Source organism: Nesoenas mayeri (assembly GCF_963082525.1).
Source record: "Nesoenas mayeri genome assembly, chromosome: 11".
Taxonomy (NCBI): domain Eukaryota; kingdom Metazoa; phylum Chordata; class Aves; order Columbiformes; family Columbidae; genus Nesoenas; species Nesoenas mayeri.
The window spans coordinates 10736634-10763273 of record NC_137563.1 but is presented as its reverse complement, the minus strand read 5'-3'; the positions used below and the strand labels follow the sequence as shown (position 1 = coordinate 10763273).

Here is a 26640-nt window from a genome sequence, read left to right as displayed (position 1 = left end):
CGCGCCGCTCCCCGCCCAAGCGGCTCAGCCGGGGCGGGGGGGGAAATCCTCCCGTGCGCCTGCGCACCACGCCCACGGTGGGCGGGGCCTACTGCGCCTGCGCACGGATGGGAAAGGGCGGGAATGGCTGGCGGGTTCGCAGAGTCATAGGATGTCAGGGATTGCAAGGGGCCTCGAAAGCTCATCCAGCACAATGCCCCCGCCGGAGCAGGGACACCTGTATGAGGCTACACAGGAATGTGTCCAGGCGGGTTTTGAATGTCTGCAGAGAAGGAGCCTCCACAACCCCCCTGGGCAGCCTGTTCAGTGTCCATCACCCTTACTGAGAATAAGTTTCTTCTCATATTTAAGTGGAACCTCCTGTGTTCCAGTTTGCACCCATTACCCCTTGTCCTATCATTGGTTGTCACCGAGAAGAGCCTGGCTCCAACCTCGTGACACTCACCCTTCACATATTTATAACCATTAATGAGGTCACCCCTCAGCCTTTCCTCACGCAGGAGATGCTCCACTCCCTTCATCATCTTTGTTGCCCTGCGCTGGACTCTCTCCAGCAGTTCCCTGTCCTGCTGGAACTGAGGGGCCCAGAACTGGACACAATATTCCAGGTGTGTTCTCACCAGGGCAGAGTAGAGGGGCAGGAGAACCTCTCTGACCTACTGACCACCCCCTTCTAATACACCCCAGGTACCATTGGCCTTCTTGGCCACAAGGCCCCAGTGCTGGCTCATGGTCATCCTGCTGTCCACCAGGACCCCCGGGTCTCCCAGGGTTTGGTTCCTGCACTCCCCCTTTCCTGGGCAAACCGAGCCTCGCTGTGTCCCTGCGCTCCCTCTGCATCCCCGGGTGTCGTTTGGTGCACCCACAGTCTCCCTTTTGGCCCCTTCAGGCTGTTGTGTGTTCCCTCCAGTGCCTGTCCCTCACTGATACTTGTATTTCTAATTATTAGACTGAATTTTAAGTAATTATATAACTCATAGTTTAGGAGAATATTGGGGTAGCAACCTTTAAAGATCAACCAACCTTGTAACCATAGAGTCTTCGTATAAGCAGACCTTGTAACCATGGAATCTTTGTACTTAGTAACCATACCCTATTCTTAAAACTGACATAGATTTATTATGACATATTCTTTTAAAACATTTAACTGAGAAATATGTGAATGGTAGCTGGGAAGTAACTGAGAAACATGTGAATGTAGCTTAGCATTGCTTAAAAGACAGCTTGTGTTAGAACAGGCATGGAATATGTTAATGGTTGTCGAGAATTGTTATGAATATGTAATTTTTTCTGCCAATATAAGCTATGTATGACCAACTGGTCAGCATTGGATCTATGGAGGGACATCCCCGGTCTGGCCCCAGCACTGGATAAGAAAGGCTGCTTTTAAAACCTTAAAACGTGGTTTTAAGAGTCCGTGAGAGAACATGTCAGGTGTTTGAACTGAACTGTGACTTCTTTCAGGCACAGTTGGCTTTCAGCCCTCTTTGGCAGCTTTCCACTGGGTAGGACACCCAGTGCCTCAAGCATATTCTTGTCACCGCTCGAGCCCAGAGAGGTGGTGGATGAACCATCCCTGGAGACATCCCAGGCCACGCTGGACGGGGCTCTGAGCAACCTGATCTGGTGAAGATGTCCCTGCTCATGGCAGGGGTGGCACTGGGGGAGCTGGGAAGGTGCTTTTAACCCAAACTGTTCTGTGATCCATGCGACACCTGGGGCTTCCCGGGTCCCCGTGCACGGGCTAAATGTGTGTCCCGGGAGGAGACACGTGCGTGTCCCGCTGCACGCGGGGAGTGTCGCACGTCCCTCCCCTCGGCTCCCCGCAGAGCGGTCCTCCCGGCCGGCAGGGGGCGCCCTCGGCCGTATCCCGCAGTGCTCGGTGCGGCTGGCGCCGCTTCCTCCTCACGGGCAGGGGGCGCCGCCACGCCCAGCGCCGCCCGGCGGCCCCTCCTGGCGGAAGCGGAAGCGGCCCGGTGGGGCGGCCCGGCAGCATCGCCGCCGCGGAGCGCCGTGAGTGCCGGGTGGGTAAGGAGCCCCGTGGGACCGGGCTTCCCGGGGAAAGGGACCTTCCCGGGAGCGGGGGGAGCTGCTGGTACGCCGTGGAGTGGGAGGAAGAGGGGGCTTACCCAGAGCTGCCTGGCTTTCTGTCGCCGGCGGTGGGGTCCCCTCCCGGGCTCTGCTCGCTTCCTCCGGCCTCGACGGCAAGGGCAGGCCCGTGGTTGTTCACCCCGCTCCGGCCTGACCTGCCCCAGGCGTACCCTGCGGATAAGAGGCAAGGGAGAGTGAGAAGTAGGTCGAGTTAAGACCTACCAGCGTCTGGGTGTAGGTGGGAAAGGAGATTTTTCTTCGTTGGAATTCTGCAGATTGGATTTGAGTTTTCTGATTCAGGATTGAGGCCTCATTGCAGTGTCTGAGCAGAGCGGTGTTCTGGGTTTGCATTTGGACTTGCCTTCCAGTGCTACAGGGCTGTACTTTTGTGTTGTAAATAGCTCAGACAAAAGAAAGACCGTTTTTGTTGTATTTATCTTGTCAAAGGTGGAACCAAACTTTTAAACAACCTTCCGAGCTTCATTTGAAAGGAGATGCAAACAAACCCCAGAAATTCTAGGAAAATAATGGGAATAAGGTCACAAGGTTGTGTAGAGCCATTGTGTATGGCCAGGTGCTTCCAGACTAACTGCCAGTGTTGTTTCTTCTGAGGGGTTTGTTGTTCTAGATCTTACTACATCATCCCCTGTTCTGTTATCAGTGTAGTAAAGTGATATTCGTGCAGAAGCAGGTGGGAACTTAACAGGAAAGAATCTGTCCGCTTCATGAACTGAAATGAGTAGTTGGTATGTGAGGAGGTGGCAGAGGCAAACAACAATAAATCCATGTCATTCTATGAAGTTCGTATTCCATTCTGAAAGGCTGAGTGATCGCAGCCTGTTTTCTAGAGCAGAAATCTCCTTCCTTGTCCTTTACATTCCACTGTTTTATCCCCTCCATGAGCTAATGGTTTTGCTGTGGTGTGTTTTGGGAGTCTGAATGTTTGCTGGACTGCTGGAAGGCGATGCTGAGCCTCTGCTATTCTGTCCTTCCAGAAACATGCAACATGGCAGCAGCCATGGAAACTGAACAGCCAGGCCTTGAAATCTTTGAAACCACGGGCCGTGAGGAGCCGGTCCAGAGAGAGGAGCAGCCGAAACTAGAACCTTTCTATGTGGAGAGACACTCCTGGAGCCAACTTCGGAAACTGCTCACAGACACACGGAAGTATCATGGGTACATGATGGCAAAAGCCCCTCATGACTTCACTTTTGTGAAGAAAAATGATCCTGAAGGACCTCATTCCGACAGGATCTACTATCTGGGTGAGCTTGCTGTGACAGCCTTGACTAAACTGCAGAAGCTGTTTGGATTTGACTGTTCTTGAGAGCTGGATGTTTCCTGCAGTTAAATCAGAATAGATTTCAGGCCAAAGTGGCTGGACAAATGTCATGATCATGATTTTAATGTCTCATTAAACTTTGTGATGTAAATTCCCATGGAAATGGTGTGGTTGGAGGTGACCCTTTAGGTCAAGGAAAAGAGCTGTGAAGTGTCCTCCTGGGTATGTTCCCTGACTGGGAAGACAGATTAAGTTTGTTTGGTCCGTGTTCTCTCACTCCAAGTACCGTGTCCCCTCTCCAAAGGCTGTGTCAGTTTGATCTCCTTTTTCTTAGTTACAACTAGTGGGTAGAACCTTTTTCTCCTATGAAGTTTTCTTCCAAAACAGAGACCAGAAATGGAATTTTGAAAGTCTTTTGTGGCTCAGCTAGTGATGGAGTTAGTTTTCCAGGGATTCTGGAGGAAACAAATAGCAGTGTAGGGCAGAGGCAGCTTAAAGACTAAATGTTTTTCCTCCATGGTTTTTGTCTTGATAATGAAGAACTTAATGTCATTTATTGTTCTTGGCCTCTGCCTCACTTCTGCATTGTTTTACTAATTAGTGTTCATTTGATATATCTGCATTTTTGAGCTGCAGCTGTGCTTGAAGTGACTTGGCGCTGTAAGTGCTGCTGTGAGCAACCTTTTGGGTGGCTTTTTGAGCAGGCCTTGTGCTAGAGGAATCCTTCTGTCAAAAGCTGCACTAGCTGAGTATAAGTTCATGAAAAACTGGGTCGGGGAAGAAGCAAAGGCCTAAGATCTGGAACCGTGTTCTAGCCACATTGCTTGCAGCTCAGGCTAGTGCTTAAGCTCTGGTTTGTGATTCACAGAGTCTTTGCATGTGCTGCGCAGTGACAGAGTCAGAAAGTTGCTCATCTGGCCCCTTTTTCCCCCTTTTCAGAGGTTGGGGATCATAGTCCTTGAACGATACTGGGTTCAAGCTGGTTGAGGGTGAGTTAAGGCTGAGCCCAGCTGAGACGAGCTCTGGTTTCCTGCGTGCAGCTTCCTAAACTGTAGGTCAGACCTGGCCTTCTCCGGGGCACGTGTGGCTCCCTCTTGGCTGAGCCCCTGTGCCTTGGCAGGAGCTTTCAGAAATCTGACTAGCACCGAGGGACAGGAGCTGGAAAGGGACATTCAGACCTTCCTAAAGATGTGTTTTATTGGAAACACAAGCTGCATCGTGCTGTGTTTGAGCCAAGGAAATTAGTGGAAAGGCTTTCCTCGATTTTAAAAGCCTATAAAATAAAAGGGTAAGCCTGGGTGTACTTTTTTGTTCTCTGTCTTCTCCATGACTTGCATTTCTGTGAGGCTTGGAATTCCCAGAGTGAAGCTGCAGTGCAGACACTGTCTACTTTCTCTGGTAAGGAAGGGCTTGTGAAACTGTTCCTTGGTATTTTTTGAGAGTGTTTGGATTATTAACAGAAAGCTAATACATGTTATTTTTTTTTTTCTTCTCGCTTTCACAACAGCAATGTCCGGGGAGAACAGAGAGAACACGCTCTTCTACTCTGAAATTCCCAAAACCATAAACAAAGCTGCTGTCCTGCTGCTTTCCTGGAAGCCTCTATTGGATCTTTTTCCGGTGGGTCCTGATTTCCTTCTTGCTTCTTTGCAGTGTAGCAGGTACGCAGGCTTTGGAGTTGCACCTATAAGCTCTCATTAAAATTTGGAGTTTATTATCTTAAATATTTTAAGATTCTTCTTGTACTTGGCTGACTCTGCAGGCATCTCAGAAACAAGCACAGCTTTCTCATCGGTGTTTGGAGCTACAGCCTTTGTGCGTCATAAAAACTGTGTGAGCTGGATGATTCCTGCTTTGCCGGCAGAGATTGCAAGTGCTAATTTGCATTTAATTCTCTGCTGTGAGACCCTGGGGGTTGCCGAAGGAGCCTGTAGTCTCCAATAATCGCTGTCTTGCAGGGGGAAGTGATGAATCCCCCTGAGGATCAGTGAGTGGCTCTGTGACTCATGCTGGAGCTGAGCGTGCCCCTCCCACTCACTCTGTGTCCCCTTTTCTCCCCTTTGCATGCCAGTCCCACCCCATGGCAGGTTGGAGGAGGTGGGACAAACCCCATGTGCAATTAGGTGTGTTTTTTCCTATGTTATTTCCTGATGCTGTCAGCCAGACAGAATATCTATGCTGTGCTCTCCTCCCACCAGCCTAGTCACTGTATATCTTTGCAAAAGTTAGCAAAGACTCTCCTGCTTGTTCTAGAAATAACAGACCTTCGGTCTGACCTTTCTTTTACAAGTGCATATTTGAAATAGTGCCCACCTTGTTATGGGAGGAGTGGTCATCACATCTACAGTTGGGTAAGATCCGATCGTGACCTGCACCTGCAAGAGCTGGTGGCAGAGGCGCAAGCAGGAGCGTGTTTCCAGCCGCCAGCGGGATTCTAGAGGAGGAGGGTGTCTGCACAGCCATCTGCTCCTGGAAGCCTGGCGTACGGAGACACTCTGAGAGCGTAGTAAGACTTGCAGAGGTGTTAATTGTGCTTCTCTGCCTGTATTCAGGCCGTCCTGGACTATGGGATGTACTCTCGTGAAGAGGAGTTGCTCCGGGAGAGGAAGCGAATTGGCACGATTGGGATTGCCTCTTACGATTACCATCGAGAAAGCGGCACCTTTCTGTTTCAGGCTGGGAGTGGAATTTATCACGTAAAAGACGGAGGCCCTCATGGCTTCACGGTGAGTTTACTCATCTCTCCTGGTTCCTGCAGTACCACTGCTAGAAACACCTTTGGCTTGGAGTGAAAGCAGAGCGTGATTGTCAGTTATTGTTGCATTAGGATGGCAATTAGCCTTGATAACCCTTGAAATGTGGAGAAGTCCTCCACAGGGATGCACTTCCATGGCAGAGGAAACTCAGGTGAATTACAAGAAATGGTAGAAACCATGGCAGCACGGCAGGACACCAGATTTTGTTGATTTTTCATAAGTTGCAATGCCAATAAAAAGCAACACAAAGGCTGTGATGCTGCATGCTTTCTCATATAGTCAGAAGTCACGTCAGAGGCAGCTTTTGTTCCGAAGCTGTGGTTTAGGGGTCCAAGCTGCGTGTGTGTGTGTGTGTGTGTGTGTGTGTTACAAGATTTGGCTGTACAACATGCAGAACAAGCAGCCTTTGCTCTGCTGGTGCTGTAGCTGGGCTTCAAAGCTGAAATAATTTCTTATTATTATAGCAAATGCCTAATGTCTGTCTAACCCTGTTGTCAGGGAGAATTTACTGTACCCTGAGGACAAGATTGTATGTTCTGCCAGCCCCTTTTTAGGGTGCTATTTTTAAGAGTGTGCCAGTCTTCTCTAGGCAACCTGCCTTCTGATTTGTGGCTAATCCTCAGCACTGGTGAAAGAGGCCCTGGAGGGATCTGTGCAACTATGGTAGAAGCACAACTTTCCCTATAAATTATCTGCATAATATTTTTCTGTAGAGTCCTCTGTTGTAAACCTGTGTATATGAAGTCAACGTCCACACTACTGTGGTCTTAGAGACCTTCTGAAAATCCACTTTAGTTTCTCTTAAGTGCCTGTGCTTTATCATTGTTTACTGTGCTTTTCATTTTTCCTTCAAACAGCAACAGCCTTTAAGACCCATTCTGGTAGAGACCAGTTGTCCAAATATCCGCATGGATCCCAAGCTTTGTCCAGCTGATCCAAATTGGATTGCATTTATCCATAGCAATGACATCTGGATATCTAATCTAGAAACCAGGGAAGAAAGGAGGCTGACGTTTGTGCACAATGGTAATGCATCCTGAAGTAAAATCTCTGCACCTCCTCTGCACTTGTTCTTGACAGACTGAACTCAGCAACAGCACCAGGGCTGCTTCTGAAGTCTGGAGGAACGGCCACTGCTTATTCCACCTTGTTTGTCACATTCTACACGTTTCCTCTAGTGCAGATATTGTGGGATGATTCTTTTCCCTCCACTGTAAAATCTGGCAAAATGAGTTCTTGAATCCACATGGAAGGGCTCTTCCCATGAAATACAGCACGTTCCTTTTTACTGGAACAGACTTCTTTTGTGTGGAGGAGCTGTGGGTGGAATAGAGCAGGAGGGAAGTTTCTGTCAGGGAAATAAGGCTGCAGTGCCTTTTAGAAGCAGTACAGACAGTTTCTGAATAGCACTGTGGCTTCTGCAGACCCCTCATACTCGGTAACTTCAGTCCTTGCTTTTTAGCCCCTCCAGCTCTGTTTCTGACATGTATCCTGGAGGAAGGAAGATAGGAAATTGTGGATAAAGCGCTTTTAAAAAAATCCATTGCATTTTGTAGTTCACTCATACTTTGTGTATTTAAACTATATAATTTAAATTTTAGTTAAATTAAAATTTCTATTATTTTATAATAATGTTTTAGCTTATTTAAATGTTAACTACTAAAATATTATGTAAGTACATTAAAAATAAACTGTAGCAGTGACTCCTTCTCAGATGATAATTATTTATGGAGCACTGCTAAATTACCTCCAGGGTAACAGGAAAAATATTGAAGCCCTAAGGCTGTGTCATCATGTTGAGATGTTATGTAAGTCTGTTGCTTCTAGTTGGTACAGTGAATGAAATACTGATGTTTTAATTTTTCTGAATCTTGATATTTTCAGTATAAATTGATCAGAAAGGTTTGAGAGTTTGGGGTTTTTTTCTCTTTGATTTTCTTAAAAGTTGTGGTTCCAATTCACTGAAATTGTGTAGAGAGAACATTTTCTTTCTTGGACTAGTACATAAAAAATTGAGAGACGAATTGGGTAGCAGTAAGAAGGGAGGATGGCTTTCTGTTCTTAAAAGAAGCTGCCAGGACAGAGAGGATTACATCCTCCCTAAATAAATCGACAGAGCAGGGTGGAAGCAGAAAAAATCTGCTGAGAAGTCACATTTATTATCATGCAGTTGTTCCCGGGGACTGAACTTGGGCCATGTTTGGGATAATGCAGAACTGGTTTGGTTCTGTGGTACATCACGAACTAATTCTTTTGTGTCTTTTTTTAGAACTGGCCAATATTGAGGAGGACCCAAAATCTGCTGGCGTAGCTACTTTTGTGCTGCAGGAGGAATTTGACAGATACACCGGCTACTGGTGGAGCCCGAAGGCGCAGCCAGGTAAGTCTATCTGACACACACAAGTAGTGGCCTCCCTGCTGTGCTGCCCAGGGCAGGGTTATTTTTTCTTGTTACATTTATTTACACAAAAAAGGAACCTTACAGCTCATTCTGACCTATCTGTAGCGGTGGGCATGTTACAGTGGCCTTGTGAGTACAAATTACTGAGGGAAGAGACTTCTTACAACAGGAGTTGTAAGAGTCTCAGAATGTGTCGCTTAATGAAACATGAATCACAAACTTTGTTGGAGTTTTCTTCATCTTTCCATCCTTCTTGTGCTCCTGAGAGAATATTGCTGCCTGCAGTAACTGGTAATGAGAGCTGTTCTGACCAGGCCTTGTTAATTCATTTACAGCACTGAATGGAGGTAAAGTTCTTCAAATTCTTTATGAAGAAAATGATGAGTCAGAGGTGGAAATTATTCATGTCACATCGCCCATGCTGGAGACAAGACGAACAGATTCCTTCCGGTACCCCAAAACTGGTGAGACCCTGTTACCTTACATCTCTGTTTCTGGGAGACACAGATTTAATCCCACGTGCCTGGCAGCGGTAACTCCCAGGTTAGAGCAGGGCGTTGTTGGCGAGGTGTTGAGTAGTTTTTGAATGGATGTCTGGGTGGTGGAAATGTGGAACTGCTGCTGTGGTGGGTAGATTAGTCACTGGTGACTATTCTGATATTCCAGCCACATAGTTACTAAAAGCTCCAAGTCTGGGTGTCTCAGGGTGGCAGAAACCCCATGTGACTGTCACTGTTTTGGAGCTGCTGTCTTAGATCCTGGCAGATCTGGGTTGTTGAGGAGTTGATTCTCATGGCAGCCCCGTGTCTCCGGAGGAGTAGCTACAGAATTCTGGCCTTTTGATTTTTTTGGGGAGGGTTTCTGTTTAGCTGCTGGTAGTTCAAGTTCTGAAGAACTCTGATCTCCATGACTGCTCTTGGACTTTGAACAACAGACTCAACATGCTGACAGCCTACCAGGAAAAACCTCTGTTGTTAAACAACAAATTATCTGGAGGGTTCAGCAGTAAAAGGGTGAGGGCAGGCTTGAAACATATTAATCATAGAATCATTTTGGTCAGAAGAGACCCTTAAGATCATCAAGTCCAACTATAACCTAAATCTAGCACTAAACTATGTCCCTAAGAGTCTCATCTATACGTCTTTTAAATTTGAACAATCTAACCCTTGTTTTTCTGAGACTTCCCTGTTGTTTCAGTAGAGCATGAATCTTACAGATAACGGTGGTTCACTGTTTCCTCACTGCTGAAATCTTCATTTTACTAATCATGGCAATAGGTTTTTTTAGTGTGAGTTGCTCTAATATTCACAGGTGCTTTTTAGCACTGGATCACTTATGCATGATCTCAAGAAAAACAGCCAAATAGTAAACCAAAGCTTGCTTTGCTATCATGATCACTCCTGAGCATTTACTTCCAAATATTACATGCATCCTTTGACCATGGGAGAGAAGACTACCTGTGACAGTAGCATGGTTCTTGATCTGTTCTGTTTGCGGGATTACATCCACTGAGTCTGCCTCGTGTTTGCAGTTTCTTTATTCTCTGCCAGGTTCTGGGCTGTCTCACACACATGCAAATAGGCTATTTGATCAAAGAGCATTCTGCTGTTTGCCTTTTCCAGTTATGTAGGAATAACACCGCAATAATCCACCGTTCAAGTCTGCCCTCTTGGAAGCAAACAGTTGATGCCTGACTGCTAACATCCTTTTTTATTATAGGTACAGCAAATCCAAAGGTCACTTTCAAGATATCTGAAGTGACAATCAATGCGGAAGGCAGAGTAAGTTCTATGTTCTGCTTGTTTTCCAAATAAATTTTATTTCTGTGACTTTCTTTGGTAAAATTAATTTTCCAGTTCAGTACAAATAAACTTTCTTGGTTGTGATAACTTACTGGCAGCTCTGGAGGCAGTGTACTTGACTCATTCCTGCACAGATCCTTGCTGTCTGTGTGTGCAGCCCTATTTCTCAAGGCTGTGCTTTCCCTCCCCACCACTGGTTTATGAACTCAGATGAAGAACAGAATATTTTAAGTGTGGATGGTTAGACCTTCTTGTGTGACTTATCTCTTGACGGGCTGCAGATATTGGGAAAATTTGATTGCAAAGAGAATATATCACCTTCCATAAGCTTTAACATATGGAAAGAGATGAACCCTGGAATTTTTTTAATACATGCAGAAATTTCCATAGCCCAATCCAAGATCTTCAGACAGTTGGGAAATTAATCTTACCAAAGTCACAGCCATACATTATTGGGATCCTCTCTACTCTTGAGCTGCTTCAGCCATCAACAGTCGCCTAATGGGATAGCGGTGCTGATGTCAGCCCGCAACGCAGGGAAAGCTGTCACGACCCTTTGGGTACCACTGGAACTTGTTCGTGGTCCCAGCAGGGACAGGCTGCAGAACTGCATATCATGGATTAGAACCACATTGATAGCTGGATGTCATGTAGGATGTTCAACATCTGCTGATGGAAACACCTTACGAAATAGCTCAGTACAAATCACCTCTCCTGTGCATGGGGAAAATTAGTGTTCAGGGGACTTGTCCAAGGTGAGTGATGGATTTGTGAGCAGCATCCAGATTTCTCAAGTCCCAGGTATGTCTGTACTGTTAGTTTGCGGCTCTCTGCTCTGCTGGTGTCTGACTACAGATGGGGTTGAATTCCCTGCGTGGCAAAGACTGAACAATATGAATTGTGTGAGCTGCACAGAAGAAGCCTTCTGTGTCCAGACCCTCATCGTGCATGAAAACTGGTTGCGGGAGTTCATCTCAGTGTCACTGAATTGCTGCTTTGTCAACAGATTGCAGATGTTGTGGATAAAGAGCTAGTTCAGCCGTTCGAGATCCTCTTTGAAGGAGTAGAGTACATTGCTAGAGCTGGGTGGACGCCAGAAGGAAAATAGTGCGTATGTTAATCCTGTCTCTGCTTAGAGGGTTTGGGGTGATGCAGTTAGAAGCAGAACGTAGTGGCCTCTGTCTTCTTCAAGCTTAAGCCTGCTTTCATTTTTAAACTGCTACAAACTTCTTCATGCAAAGGGGATGATTTTTCCAGAAAAAACAAAACAGAATCCTCCTTATCTCTTTCTCTGGTACCGGGCCCTGCTGCTTCGGTATTGGGCACTCGCAGCCTTTAATGTATGTGTCCTCTCAGCATCCCTGTGAGAGAGAGTGCAGCGCTATTATCCCCATTTTACAGATGGGGAACTGAAGCCCAGAGAGGCTAAGTGACTTGCCATGGTCACACGGGAAGTCTGTGGCTGAGGAGAGAACTGAGCCCAGGTCCCCAGCCCTAGGCTAGCGCCCTAACCACTGGACCATCCTTGCTGACCAGACTTACTGATCAGAAAACCTGCTGTAAGTGCTACTTACATTTGCATGTCATTTTTAACCCTGTAGATGATGTAGTACAGTGTTTCTAACTCACGAGAAGCTTCTCCAGGTTTGCACTTCTCCAGTTCTTGAATCTAAAGATGGCTTTCCCCTTTTTAATTATATTTTTTTTTCCCCAAAATGTGGGAGAAATGCAGGGATGCATTTGCTCCATTATCTTTCTTTTTGTGAGATTATTGTTAGAGCTACATGTTAAGTCATCAGAAGCATGGCAGGGTCTGTTGCCAGTCCATTTAGTTGCCAGTATTATCCTCTGCCAGCTATAGACTTAAAACATCAATATTTTCACAGGTATCCTGAAATTTCAGTTGAAAATTTTCTGCTTTGTTATTACCTCTGATTTTTCTTTTCTCTTCCTCCCCTGAAGCACAATTCAAATCTGGGAGAAAAGAATTACTTAAACTTTTGAACCTGCAGTGCTTATGCAATATTGAAATGAAGTGAAATGTATTATGAAAGAGATTTGTTCATGAGGGTGAAATTTTACATGTTGCTTTGTGCTTAATCTGAAATTGAATGTTGTTGACTCCCTCAAAATTCATAGTGCTAATGAGTGTCTGTTGAGATTTTCACACCAGTCTAATACTTATGGTTGCATGTTGTTTTCTCTAATGTCTGTCTCCTCAACAGCATCTGGTCCATCTTATTGGATCGCTCCCAAACTCGACTTCAGATAGTCTTGATCCCTCCTGCATTATTCATCCCCACGGAAGATGATGCAATGGAAAGACAGAAACTTATCGATGCTGTACCAGATTCTGTTACACCTTTCATTATTTATGAAGAGACAACAGATATCTGGATAAATGTAAGAATCTGAATTTCAGCCTCTTCTGACTGTTTGTTGTTCAACACCTTATTTGTAGTTCTTGAGCAATGTTGGTGTTATTGTGCTGCCCAGGAGAGTATTCCTGTTGTGCAAGTTCTGTGCTTCCTGCTGTAGAGAACTCACTATGTAGAGGACAGAGATATTTGAGCTGTGAAAGCAAAACTGCTTTGCTTGAGGCTGCGCAGTGGTCAGACAGAACTAGGAGCAGGGTACAGGCCTCTGTTCCAGGGCAGCCCCTTGCCTGCAATGTCACCCACTGACACCCTCTGGCTTCTTGGTGCCCATTCACTACCAGCAGTGCCAGCAGATGAAGGATTCTTCAGCCAACAAAGATCTGTCTACGTCATGTTGGGTGAAGAATTCTCAAAGTCTGCTCATTCAGCAGAAAGCATTTGCACGAAGCCTTGCAGTGAATGGTCTCTATACAGCAAGTGCTCTCTATTATTATGTTTTCTCCTTAGTAATAGTGTACATGGTTTCAGGGTGGTGCAGTGAGTTGTCCTTTCTCCGTTATTTTTACTGGCTGGAATGGCTTTTGACTGGCAGCTCATACTGTACGGATAAATGCTCCCGAGTCCTTCAAAACGTTGTCCCTTGAAGCAAGAGTTGGCAAGTTCATGAGTGGAAAGATTATGTCAGCTCATCTTTCTTTAAATAGCTCTTCACTTGTGGGCTTCTGGACAGCTGCGGACAGAGGAGGCCACTGAACTCCGGCTTCTCTGGGTGACTCATATGCTGGCTGCAGAGTGGGACCCACCTCTGGATCTAAGCTAGAAAGGCAGGTGCAGAAAAACTCAATTAGTTTGGTGGGCAGAATTTAGAGTTAGACTAGCAAAAAGCCTGGAGTTCCACAGCTCCACACCCCCTGGCTCGTCAGCATAACCGGTTCTCCCAGTAAGGGACAGTGTTGTACTCTGCTAGTGTGAACTGTGTTATCTGCTGGGCAGCAAAAAGAACTTATTATGTGTTAACTTCAGTGCCGGAGTCCTGCTAATAACAATTCCCTGCTCTGCCTCTGTAGATCCACGATATCTTCTACGTTTTCCCTCAAACCCACGAAGATGAGATCGAGTTCATTTTTGCTTCTGAGTGTAAAACAGGATTCCGGCACCTGTACAAAGTCATCTCGGTTTTGAAGGAGAGCAAGTATAAAAGGTCGTGTGGAGGCCTGCCCACTCCAAGTAAGTAAAATTATTCTCTTGCACTTTTTTGGAGCATTTGCTGGTGACTGGGGAGGAAATAAATGCCTTTCCAGGTCGCAGGAATCGTTGTCTTATTGGAAACTCCTGCTGTTGTCCAGGAAAGTGCTTCACTATACCGTCATTCCTCTTGAAATTGTACAGGGGTTATTCTGTATTCGGCATGCCTTAGTTTTAACCCTGATTTTTTCCTTGCAAACTAGAGGGAAAAGTTTAAAAAAATCAGCTGGGAAGCAAGCTCCCTGTGATACTGTGACATGCACTTAATTGGCCTTTCCTTGTCAGTGTTGTGACTGTTTGTGTGCTGACTTTGCCAGAAGTTAATCATTACATTAATACCAGTAACACGGCTCCCTCTGATGTGCAGGGTCCAATGTATCTAATACATGATGCACATTGGTTCAGGACTTGATTTTACAAATAAACCCAAGTCCTTTACAGCCTTTACATGCAGATTGGTAGCAGAGAGGCTGACAAAGAGCACAGTTTGAACACACTGTAAAAAGGTCCATAGAGGGCCCCCCTATCCCATGTTAGTCCCTTTAAAATGAACATGTGCGCTTGGCAGCAAAACCTATGAAATGACAACTATGCAGAGAATTCCTCTCTGCTCCTAAAAAAAATCATGGTATTGCTGTATAGACAGAGATGTTAGGAGGAGAAAATCACTGGCAGCTTTTGGAGACGGTGATGCAGGAAGAGTTGTTTCAAGCAAAAAAAAAAATCAAGGACCACATGCTTCTGAGCTGCACTCAAAGTTTGGCCTTGCTCAGGTGCATGACATAGCTGTGTTTATCTGAGGAGCTGGTGGAGGTGTGGGGCTTCTGCAAGGCAGGTTGCTCTTGAGTTTAGTCTAGTGACAAAACTTGGAAGGAATAAGAATTATTGCAACCGTGTGTTTTGTAAGATGTAAAAGTGTAAAATCTCTCTATGCTGGTTATTTGCAGGTGACTTCAAGTGCCCCATCAAAGAGGAGATAGCAATCACTAGTGGGGAATGGGAAGTGCTTGGCAGACATGGATCCAATGTAAGTCTCTGCTCCTGCCGTGCGGATGTCGTGCATCCTTCTCTACCTCTGATAACGCTATTCCCGACCAGAGGTTGTGATTTTGGCCGTGTGGGAAAGCAACGCAAGCAACGTTAGTTGGCTCTCTTGTCCTGCATGTTCCTATGTGGATCCTTGTCAACAAGGAGTTTTCCCCACTAAGTTCAATGCTTAAAGAGGAGAAGGGAGCAAAAATACTACAAGGCAGCAGTATTTTTGAGCAGCAAGATGTCACGATGGTGTCCAACTGTCTCTTTTTAGCTAGAATACACAGTGTTTATGTTCCTTGTTGTTTGTAAGCTTGCACAAGGAGTTCCCCAAACTGCTGCTTTTCTATATCTGAACTGGATGAATTCTTTGATCATTTGAATCAAACAGCAGTTTAAGGAGAGCTGTCTGACTCATTTGGATTTTGTAAAGCTTTTTAAAGTCCTTCCTAAATGGTAATTAGTAGTGGGGTTAGAGAATGAGGTGTACAAGCTGACCTGCTTTTGAATCTGTTCTGCTGTCTGCTCAAAAGGAAGGGACAGCTGAGGAATATTTAACATGGCAGCAATTTACAGTCAGCTGCTGCCTTGATTTCTTTCTGGAGTGGTTCATATCTGATGTGATTTGGGAAAGGGCCTGAAGAGTTGGGAGGTGACAAAGAATGAGGGACAGAGTTATTTAGCATAGCAAACAGTAGGGTTGACTGGGAAGAGTAGAGGATTGCACGAGAGAGCTGAGCAACAAGGTTTGACGTGCAAATCATAACTGACGGAGTTGTGGACAGTAAGAACAGTCATTTGGCTTATTCCTTGCAGATTGTTGGGCTACAACTCATTTTTATGGAAGTGGGGCAGGGGAGGCAGAGGGGGAAACTGGGAGATGGTAGAACTGGGTATTGTTTTGGCAAGCAGCAATGTTGAGCGATGTGTTTGTTTTCATTTTGACAGATCTATGTTGATGAAGCCAAAAAACTGGTGTACTTTCAAGGCACAAAGGACTCGCCTTTAGAGCATCACTTGTACGTTGTTAACTATGAGAATCCTGGTGAAGTAAAGAGGCTGACAGAACACGGTTACTCGCACGCCTGCTGTGTCAGCCAGGTACCTGCTTGCGAGGCCCTGCCCGTGCTGGGGCTTGTCACCAGTCCTGTCCTTCATCAGTCAGCAGACAAGGCTGTATTTGAATGTAATAAAAGTAGATTTTATACTGAGTTTTGTGCTCCTGTATGTTGTACAGTGAGTGCCTGAAATGAGATTTGGCCTCCCAGTTCAGTTGCTTTTCTGAAAGATCTAAATGCGGAAAGAAATGATCATTTTTGCTTGTGCCTTTGCACTGAAGAGTTCAAGGTAATGTTCTTTTTCTCCTTAGGATTGTGACATGTTCATCAGCAAGTACAGTAATCAGAAGAACCCTCACTGTGTGTCACTTTACCGGCTGACAGGACCTGAAGATGATGCAGCTCACAGGACGAAGGAATTCTGGGCTACCATCTTAGATTCAGCAGGTATTGGCATGGATGAGGAACTGGAAAAGGGCAACCAGGATCACAGAATGAAAGATATCCCAGAATATACTTGCTTGAGATTTGCAGTTGGGGGTGACTAGACTTGTCTCTGGAACTCATGCCCATGTGAGGGGTTCTTGGAAGTACCTGAGTTACATTTTCAGCTCACCAGCAAATGGGTATAAATTGGCCATGAAGGCATTTAGAGTGGAAATTAACAAGTTTTTACTGCCAGAGCCAGTAGAAGCTGTAGAAAGTCAATTTTAGCATCGGGGAGGGGTTTAAGTGCTATATTCTGTGCTATATGCCTGCTAACAACCATGTTTCTGTGCCTCTGGGGGTACATACACTTCTTAAATAATTTTGTGCTTCTGCCTACTCATGTCCTTGTGAGACAGCTCTTACACTTCTCTTTCTCCATTGTGTTTCTGTCCCCTTTCATCTCTCCTTCGCTAAGGCATTGTTTTCCATATATTAAAGCAATGAGCCCTAAGTGGGGTTGGGAGGGGATGGGATACTTGTAATGGCTGTGTCAGGGGAGAAAAGTTACTCCTGTTCAGAGGAGAGCAGGGATGGGAACGTGATGGGACTGAGAAAGCTCTGGGGCAGTGCCCTGGGGCATTGCTGGTCTCTGCCTGGTCCCAGCCACATCCGCTGGAAAGCGTGGGAGAGCTCCACTGGGATTGCAGCGAGATCAGTGGTGGGGCAGGGCTGGAGCAGAGGCTGCGCTATCCATCCATCCATTCCCTGTTAAACCAGACTCTCTGTTCCCTCCTCCGGCAGGCCCCCTTCCTGATTACATTCCCCCAGAAATGTTCTCCTTCGAGAGTTCCACGGGCTTTACGCTCTATGGGATGATGTACAAACCTCACAATCTGCAGCCTGGAAAGAAGTACCCGACTGTGCTCTTCATCTACGGAGGGCCTCAGGTGAGGGCGGCGTGTCAGAGAGCAGTGGGCTGGCCTGGATCACTGTGCTGCTCTCCTGGATGAGCAGTTCCTGCTCTCCTGGATGAACAGTTCCTGCTCTCTGCAGCATTTTGCCTCTTTTTTGAGAAGCTGCCTGGATGAAGGTGCCGTAAGCAGCCATCATTTCCAGGTCACAGATTGAGGTGCTGCCACTTGTCCGAGAACAGCTGTGGAGTGGCAGAGCTGGAACTGGGAGAAAGGGGAGTGCCAATAGTCCCTGTTCCCTGTTCTATCTCTGACACCTCCATAGGGGCTCTTGTTCTTTATTTCTCCTTTCCCTGTGTGTGTGTGAGCGGAGCTTGCTCTCCAGTCATCCTTTTCCCACTGATGAGTAGAAGGTGAGCCCCTTTGACCTGCCTTGGTTCCCCCAACTCTGCTGTGCTCTGCTGTGGTCCAAGACAGCTGGAATGAGACTTGGTGAAGGGAAATATTTTCTCCTGGTAAAAAACAGAGAGTGGAGAGCAGAGCTGCAGTCTCAGGATTGGGTTGTGCTGTCAGTGGTCACCCCTCTTGCTCTCTGCCTGTTGGTGCTGCAGTGGAGCTCAGTTCTGCTCTTCGTATCTGTGACAGAACAGCTTGTTACTGGGGGTGGAGAGTTTATTTCATAGCAGACCACAAGAAGGGAGAGAGAATCCTGCAGAAGAGAGTAGGGATCTTGAAACCTTCACATTATAAAAACATATAAAACATTTATTTAAGGTAAATATAAGTAAAATCTGAAATTGGATTGAGAGATGACCTCTGCATTCCATTACATATGTGGTTGTGTCATTGCTTTTCTGTTCCAGGTACAGCTAGTGAACAATCGCTTTAAAGGAATCAAGTATTTCCGTTTGAACACTTTGGCATCTTTAGGCTATGTGGTGGTTGTGATCGACAACAGAGGGTCCTGCCACCGAGGGCTGAAGTTTGAAGGAGCCTTTAAATACAAGATGGTAAGTGGAGCTCTGAGTCTGGCTCTTCATTTTGAGCCAGAGACAGGTTTGAGTCCCAGCGTTACCTGAGCTGAAGCACTGTTGTGGTACAGATGCTCAGCATTGCCCGTGTGATGCTGCCTGGGCCTGGGGAGCAAAACTGCATGCAGTTGAGTGTGAACTTGAGACAGGAAAGATGCTCAATGTGGGAAAGATGTAACCTGAGGGCATGAGACTGCAAACCAACTCCAGCTTGGCAGGCATAACGCAAAGTGGTTTGTAAGGGGTTCTTGGCTCCCACCAGATATGCTTTGCTGCTCACGTGAAGCAGGATAGTTTCATGCACAACGTGGTTACTATTTAGGGCACTTCCTGCATCAGGCTGGAGACGTGAGGGTGTTTGGCCATGTGTCCAGGCAGGTAGGGCCCATGCCAGGCTCTGCTGACTTTGCAGTGCAGCTTTGTGTGTTGGGAATGGCATTTGCATGCACAGAGCTAGAATGCAGCCTTGCTTTTGTAACAGCAAAGAGCAGAAATACAGAAAAATCTTACCTTTTGAAATCCTGAGAATGTAACTTTTGTCTGGAACTAACAAAACTTACCTTTTGTCTCTCCCCTGCCAGGGGCAAATAGAAATTGATGACCAGGTGGAAGGGCTGCAGTATTTAGCATCCCAGTATGACTTCATTGACTTGGATCGTGTCGGCATTCACGGCTGGTCCTATGGAGGCTACCTCTCTCTTATGGCTTTAATGCAGAGGTCAGATATCTTCAGGGTATGTTCATACATTGAGTACTTATTCTGGTGGTACAGACAGAATTTTTCACTTAATCATGTAACCTTCCATGGGTGTTCACAGCATAGACTTTTGAGTTTGCTCTAGACAAGCCAGGACACAGTCTTCTGGCTGTTTTCTTCAGGATTCTTCTATTTGGGTGACTTCAGAGAGAAGTTGCTTTTCTAGCAATAGTTTCCTTTATGGTATTTCTAATTAGGCTTCCAGGTTTTGGTTATTTTTTTGATACTTCACAGACAACAGATCTGAAAGTCTATTCACTCCTTAAGGCGAGTGCCTGCTAACAAGTCACGATACCTTCTAAAACCAGCGATCAATGGGTGTTGCAGAAACAATTGTAAGTTATTGGGTGACCTTGGGTTGTCTCCTCAGTTCTCTCTGCTTGTGTTTCATGGGCATGAGATGCTCTTGCTCTGTAAGCCTGTTGTCACTGTCATGCTCTGGGAGGTGTCTGGGACTGGTATTCATGTTGAGTCTGTACTGGTACAGCTATGGGACTTGGCTTTTCAGAGACAGGGATACCAGTACAGCCCCAATAATTAATGCTAACAGAGATGCCTCAAACCAGAAAATTGCATTTGTGCAATTAAGTACTGCACTTTCCATACAAATTTGCAGCTTTTCTCCCCAGGAGACCGTGACATTCCTATTTGAGTGTAACCACCCCAAAACGCGTGGTGTGATTGCACCATCACTGTGCTTGCTTCCCTGAGCTCCAAATGAGCCAGACATAACCCTGACCTGATGTGAAGGTGTGATGTTAGAAGGGGGGTGGTTAGTAGGTCAGAGAGGTTCTCCTTCCCCTCTACTCTGCCCTGGTGAGACCACATCTGGAATATTATGTCCAGTTCTGGGCCCCTCAGTTCAAGAAGGACAAGGAACTGCTGGAGAGAGTCCAGCGCAGGGCAACAAAGATGATGAAGGGAGTGGAGCATCTCCTGTGTGAGGAAAGGTTGAGGGAGCTGGGTCTCTTTAGCTTGGAGAAGAGGAGACTGAGGGGTGACCTCATTAATGTTTACAGATATATAAAGGGTGAATGTCACGAGGATGGAGCCAGGCTCTTCTCGGTGACAACCAATGATAGGACAAGGGGTAATGGGTACAAACTGGAACACAAAAGGTTCCACTTATATTTGAGAAGAAACTTCTCAGTGAGGGTGACAGACACTGGAACAGGCTGCCCAGGGAGGTTGTGGAGTCTCCTACTCTGGAGGCATTAAGACCTGCCTGGATGCCTTCCTGTGTAACCTCATCTGGGTGTTCCTGCTCTGGCAGGGGGATTGGACTAGATGATCTTTCGAGGTCCCTTCCAATCCCTGACATTCTATGATTCTGTGATGTTGTCTGTAAGGATTAATGTGAGCACGGTGCATTTGAGCAGAACACGCTTGCCATCCCAGAAGCCTGGCACCTAAGAGGAGTGTGGGGCTGTCTAGATAGGCCAGTTTTACTGAAATATCGTTTTACTGGAATAACCAAGACTGTTCTCATGAGCTGGCGTGAGGAGGAACAACTATTCACCCTGTTCAGCTGAGCACAGAAGGATATTCCTTCTCTGGAACTGTGTGAGAGACCTTTAAACTCTTGAACTGTTGAGCCTACACTAACTTGATGGTGCTGGTATAGCTATAGCAATCTCAGGTCACCCGACCTGAAAATTCCTGGGAGATTTAATAACCACTTGTCTCGAGACCTTAAGACCTTAAGAATCATTATAGTTTTACTTTTAAAAATACTTGCCTTGCAAAGAGTTATTTGGTGGCTTTTGTTTTCTCATTGATCTTTTTTTCACAAGCCTCTCTGCAAGCGGAGTGAGGATTGCTTTTCTTTTTCCACTGCAGCTTGTGGGCTGTAAACTTCTCAGTGTGTTTTGGGCAATTATAGTTGCACTGGGCTGGAGCTGTGAAGGGAGGGACATCCCCAGCTCGGGGGCACAGGTGTTGCCGTTCCCTGCCCATGCTGACAGCTCTGTTGAACTTGCAGGTTGCCATTGCTGGAGCACCCGTCACGCTATGGATTTTCTACGACACTGGTTACACGGAGCGCTACATGGGCCACCCAGATCACAACGAGCAGGGGTATTACTTAGGTTCAGTGGCCATGCAAGCTGAGAAGTTTCCTTCTGAGTAAGTTTGGTTCTGGCTTTTGCCTTGGCTTTTCCTACCAGGAAAGTTCAAGCCTCACGGGCACATATTAATTTCTGTGTTCTTGGCAACTGAATCCTGGAATCACAAATGCCAGTATTAAATAATCATTTTTAAAAAGAAAAAACAAAAGGACCAAACCCCAACACTAATAGACTTAGTACTTGAATGAACATTTGCATGATTACAGGCCGTTCCATGTAATCCTTTTTATATTAGCCATAATGAAAGACTATCTTTTATGTCTGAAGAAATGACAAATATATCTTCAATTATGATTAGCACTTCAGAGCCACATTAAGCTAGAAAAAAAAGAGTTGATCAGGATGCTTTCTGCTTGTTCGAAGGCTGTACCAGCACACAGTTGTCTGCAGAGCAGGCTGAGACCATGGGCTGAAAGTCAGCAGTGATTTTGAGCAAGTATTAAGCCTTTGTATTGTCCAAGCTAGAAAATACTCTGAGAATAAAGAAGATACACAGATAAAAGGTCTGACCATGATGTGCATATGCAGGAAAAACTTTTAGAAGAGGAAAGAATAGGTTGGGGAGACACGTGCATCCAGAGCGATTTACAATAGTGAAATCCCTGTCTTCAATGCACGTATTTTTTTCCTGTTGATTCTTTTTGAAGGGATGTGTGTGGACTGTGACATGACTGGCAGGTTTGGGGATGCTGTTCAGAAATGTTTGTCTCTTGCTTTTCTCAGACCAAACCGTTTGCTGCTGCTACATGGATTCTTGGATGAGAATGTTCACTTTGCACACACTAGTATTTTGCTCAGCTTTTTAGTGAGAGCTGGGAAACCATATGACTTACAGGTAAGGCTAGAACCAGGGTGTGAGGAACTTCTAACATCGCTATGCTGGGTAACTTGTAAATCTAGGATAAAACTGTAATATTTCAGCCTAACATTTTCTTTTAAAAGGAAAATTTTATGAGTAGAGAAAGAAATGTGTTAGGCAAATGAGCAGTTAAAAGCAGATAAGGCGGCTCCCAAGGAGATCTGCAGTTTGGAGGCAGTACAGCAGTGTTTGTGCAGCACAGAACAGGGTTTTGCATTTAATTAAACCCTGCTGTTTCTGTGCAGATGTAGCCCAGGTAACCCACACCATGCCGCAGAACTGGGAACGTGCCGATGTATTAATATGTGATGGCTCTGGGCAGAATCTGCCTCTGTTTGACCAGGCTGGTCCCCTGCAGCGCAGCACCGGCGGGATTAGCGGGTGCGGTGGGTTGTTTCTGGGTTCAGGCGGTGACAGATGGGCTGTATTAGGTTAAATAGAGAACTGATTCAGGGAAATAAATGAACATTTTGAATGTGATGCTGGGGACCGGTTTAAATATTGGTGCTTGTGACTCTTGTGGATACTTATGACTTTTATTTTATATTTTAGATCTACCCTCAGGAGAGACACAGCATAAGGGTACCCGAGTCGGGAGAGCACTATGAACTTCATCTACTGTATTACCTGCAAGAGAATCTGGGCTCCCGGATCGCTGCCCTGAAGGCAGTTAACTGACTGCAGAACTCTGCTCCGCTGGCTGCTTTACCCAACCAGGAGATATAGGATAGAGAAAATAGAATGGAACATTGCATTTTGGTGCCTGCCATATGTACACACACGTACACACACACAGAGACACTTTTTTTAAAAGTAAATTTGGTGCCATGCAGGAAATTAAAGTACGGTGACCTAATAACTTTAAAGCTTGAGGTGTAAATAAAATCAAAAGTCCGTGGTATAATGCAGTACCATGGGTGTTCTCTTGGGGGAGGAGCTGAAACTGAAAATAATGTACTTCTATAGCACCAGATCTTCACTTTTTAAAAGCATTATTACATAATTGATGTATTTTTACAGTGTGTTCCTTGGTATCTTATGTAATAATACTAGATGATTTTCTCACTACACAGCAAGAGTTTACCCAAATGGTTACAACCTGCATTACATTTTTGAATGCTGTCATATGGTTTTTATGCTTCATGAAAAGGATGTGTCTCACTGCTTAGAAGCTAGTCACACATCACCTACCTAGATGTTAATTGTTTTTTAAGAAGGAGAGACTTTTAAGCTGCCTCCTAAAGAATTCAGATTTTGGATTCAGGTGATGCCAGGTTCAATGATTTCTTCTCTCCCCAGGATAAATTATACTATTTTTTTTTTCCTCCTTTCAGCAGCTTGAGATCCTATCCTGATTCTACTTGATTTCAGTGGGGAAGTGAAGTTATACTTTACTGTGATATGGACATAACCATCTTTTATTCTGAGTGCAAACCTAACTCAAAGAGCCGAAACTGTAAATTTTAAAGAGGCTTAAAGTGCAACCCATTTCTCACTAACATTTTTCCCTGATGTTCATTGTGGAGCTGGTTTTACAATACTCTTCTTGCATCAGCATGATATAGGCTGTTAGGATTTTAAAATTCAATACTGAAATTCAAAGGTCTGCAGAGGGTTTAGTGAGGAGAGACCTTACAAACACTACATGTGAGGCAACCTAAAATATTTCAGTGCATTTCCTGCTTTGTCTGAGGAACTGTTGCCCAGGCTCTTACTCTTTGCACTCCTCCATTCCTGGGTCCTTTCCAGCACTCCTGTGTAGCATGGTGATGATGCTATATTTGAGAAACCCCCTTCTGTAGAGCTTCAGGTAACCCCGCTAAGCCTCAAGGATGTGCAATCCCAGTTGTGTTCTTGCTAGTGAGGTTTTAACTAAGCAGCAGGCTTGGCTAAAAAGCATCAGAAGTGTGTGAAGTCACTTTTAACTTGCAAAAGGTCGTTTAAGATAGAAATCCATAGCAAAATGATTCTCTTTAATCCAGGAAATTCTCCCCTTGGGGCTTGTCTCTGAGACTCTGTAAGTTTTAATGGTTTTCTTAGAAACCTAAGAACTTCCTTTTCTTTCTGTTTTGGTGCTAGAGAGAAGCAGAGCATGATTTTCTTTTCATCTTCTAAAAATCTGGAATCACTCTCAGTGTTTACGCTCTTAGTGCTCCACATGTTGTAACCTTGTCTTTTCCTCGCTTTGTACTGTTCGGCTTGATCCCGAAACTCCGGGATTTAACACAATCTGGCTGTATTGTATCAAACCGCATCGTTTTTCAGTCAGGCTGCTGGGCATGTGCGCCAAAGGTGTGGGAGCTGGTGCAGTTACACGGTTGTAAAATGTGCGTGTGAGAACAGGATCTGGTTTTTGGGTTACACAAAAGAGCCAAAGCAAACAGCAAATTTCCTCCGAGGTGCAGATGTTTGGTTTGGGCTATTTTCTGGTTTTCAGATCACAGTGATTGTTAAGGGGATCAGTTAAAATACCATTAGCAGGTCAATAACAGGCTCGCAGTTTTATTTTGGGAAGGAGCTCAGCTCCTGTAATGTCTTCTTGGCAATTAATTATGACTGAAGCAACCGAGGGATGACTACGTGTCTGATGGATTTGAACTAGAACACCATGGCAGTGAACAGAGACAATTATAAGCTATTACTATGGAATTCCGTTGTGTTCCTTACGTGTTTATGCTGTATTATATATACATATATCTATATCTGTTCATATATACATATATGTATAAAATTACACGTGGATAGTATCACCTTTTCCAAGGTTGTTTATATTTTGTTCAGTATTAAATTGACTTGCTTTTCGGGGTGTTTTTGTTCTTTTTCTAGAGGTGATTACCCTTGAATGTAAATGTATATGATTTTTAAGACAAAACTGATCCTTTTGTTTAAAAAACAGAACAAAAATGGCCTTCATCAAACAGTGCTTTTTTAGGAACTGAAGAACTAGATGTTATGCAAGCAAACCAGGCTGGGTTTTGATTTAGCACAAGATGTGATTATAAGTGCTGACATATAACTTTTTAATAATGCATCCTTTCACTGTTTTAAGTATATATATTGAAAAGCTATTAAAGTACAACATACTTAAGTACTCTATTTTGCAACATAAATTATGTATTTCTCTCCTTCAGTTTTCTTTTTTGATTTTTACAGTAGTTAAGCACTTTAAGGCCCCATGCTCTCTCATCCTGTGGAAATGCTGGGAGGATTTCTCGTCAGAGTTTATAGTTCTTGCAAAAGACACCTGCTGGTAGGTGAAGGTGTGAGAGATGCCCTGTCTGAGGTGTGATCCAGCCCCACACGGTCAGCGGCTCCATTCCCAGCACAAGGGATGAAGGGCAAAATGCGTTGCACTGAGACTGCAGAGGTGGGAAGCTGTTAGTGCTGAGGGCTGGTGCATCAGTATTTTGAGGGGGCAGAAACAGTCCTGCACTTCATATGGTGGAGTGTTGATCTGGCACTGGAGAGTGGAGAGTGGTGGCTTTGTCCTTCTGGAGTCACCTGCGATCCAGGAGATGGTTCTGTCACTCTAAAAGAGGTTTGCAGCCTGCTTGATACTTGGGATTGTACCTTCTCCCTTCCTGTGGGTTCAAAAATATCTTGGTTAATGATAATTTTAAGCAGAACTGGTGAGATCCTGGGTGAGCGCATACAAGGGACGTTGTGGAGCAAAAATGCATGAGGAGGAACCATCCTGTGGCTCCCAAAGCTGATGTTGGTTTGTCCCTCTGGGGAACCTTGTGCTGTGTGCCCAGCGGGACACCTGCTCTGAGCAGGACTGGGCCTTCAGCTCATGGTGGATGTTAGTGGCACAGGTGTCTGAGATGAATGTTTTAATTTCATATATTTTTAGAAATATATATGACATATGGGGATCCAAGTGATGAGGTACTGAAGTTGTTGAGTGGTGGTGCTGGCGGTTTCTTCTCATTTGCAGTGTTTGGGTTGGTTGTGGTTGTTTTTGGTGGAAGGATATTCTTTCACCCTGTTTTAAGGCAGTTTCCAGCAATTCCTCTCAAGTGTCTAGTGCACAAAGCTGTTGGGTTTCACTCTTTGCATTGGAGTTGCACCCCTTACTCCAGCCCTTTGTTTTCAATTATCTCTTATTCAGAACAAAGCAGAATTAGTAACTACCCAGAACTGCTTAATTTTTATAAACTCAGTTAACTTGTTAGTGAAATAATGAGTTCAAAGTGCTGAGTAAAGCTTTGAAACTCAACTAACTTCATTATATTAGAATGGAAAATGCTTACTAGTGGCGTTTGGGCACAGGCTATAGAAATACTCTCGGAGCGGGATGGTGTAGCGATGTGTTAACCCCGGAGCACCGTACATCTGAGCCTGTGTGGCAAATCACCCAGAATCGCACCGAATTCCAGACTGGGAGCCTGGGGTCCCCAACCCTCATTCCCTGCCAGGAGAAGCGGGTTGTGTTCCTGCCGTGTGTGTCCGTGTGTAGGGCAGGCTGTGTGACGCTAAACT

At 45.2% G+C, this 26640-nt stretch overlaps 1 protein-coding gene across 6 annotated transcripts; it reads left to right on the top strand.

Moving 5' to 3' along the window:
* The first annotated feature begins 1975 nt into the window (after positions 1–1975).
* On the top strand, positions 1976–24960 carry DPP8 (dipeptidyl peptidase 8). 6 transcript variants are annotated; one of them, XM_080351455.1, is made up of 20 exons: positions 1976–2024; positions 3087–3356; positions 4881–4993; positions 5926–6099; positions 6987–7155; positions 8399–8509; positions 8866–8994; positions 10250–10311; positions 11339–11439; positions 12558–12735; positions 13778–13937; positions 14903–14982; positions 15936–16088; positions 16357–16492; positions 17276–17421; positions 18249–18395; positions 18998–19150; positions 21155–21297; positions 22023–22134; positions 22711–24960. In XM_080351455.1, exons 2-20 carry the CDS (start codon positions 3098–3100, stop codon positions 22834–22836), a joined length of 2652 nt encoding a protein of 883 aa, XP_080207581.1. In that variant the 5' UTR covers positions 1976–2024; positions 3087–3097; the 3' UTR covers positions 22837–24960. The 6 variants fall into 6 exon arrangements, 4 of the variants coding, with proteins under 4 accessions (XP_080207581.1, XP_080207582.1, XP_080207584.1 ...); XR_013922639.1 differs by lacking the exons at positions 22023–22134; positions 22711–24960 and adding an exon at positions 19408–19508 and having other exon boundaries at positions 21155–21215; XR_013922640.1 differs by lacking the exons at positions 22023–22134; positions 22711–24960 and adding an exon at positions 19441–19508 and having other exon boundaries at positions 21155–21214.
* The last annotated feature ends 1680 nt before the right edge of the window (positions 24961–26640 follow it).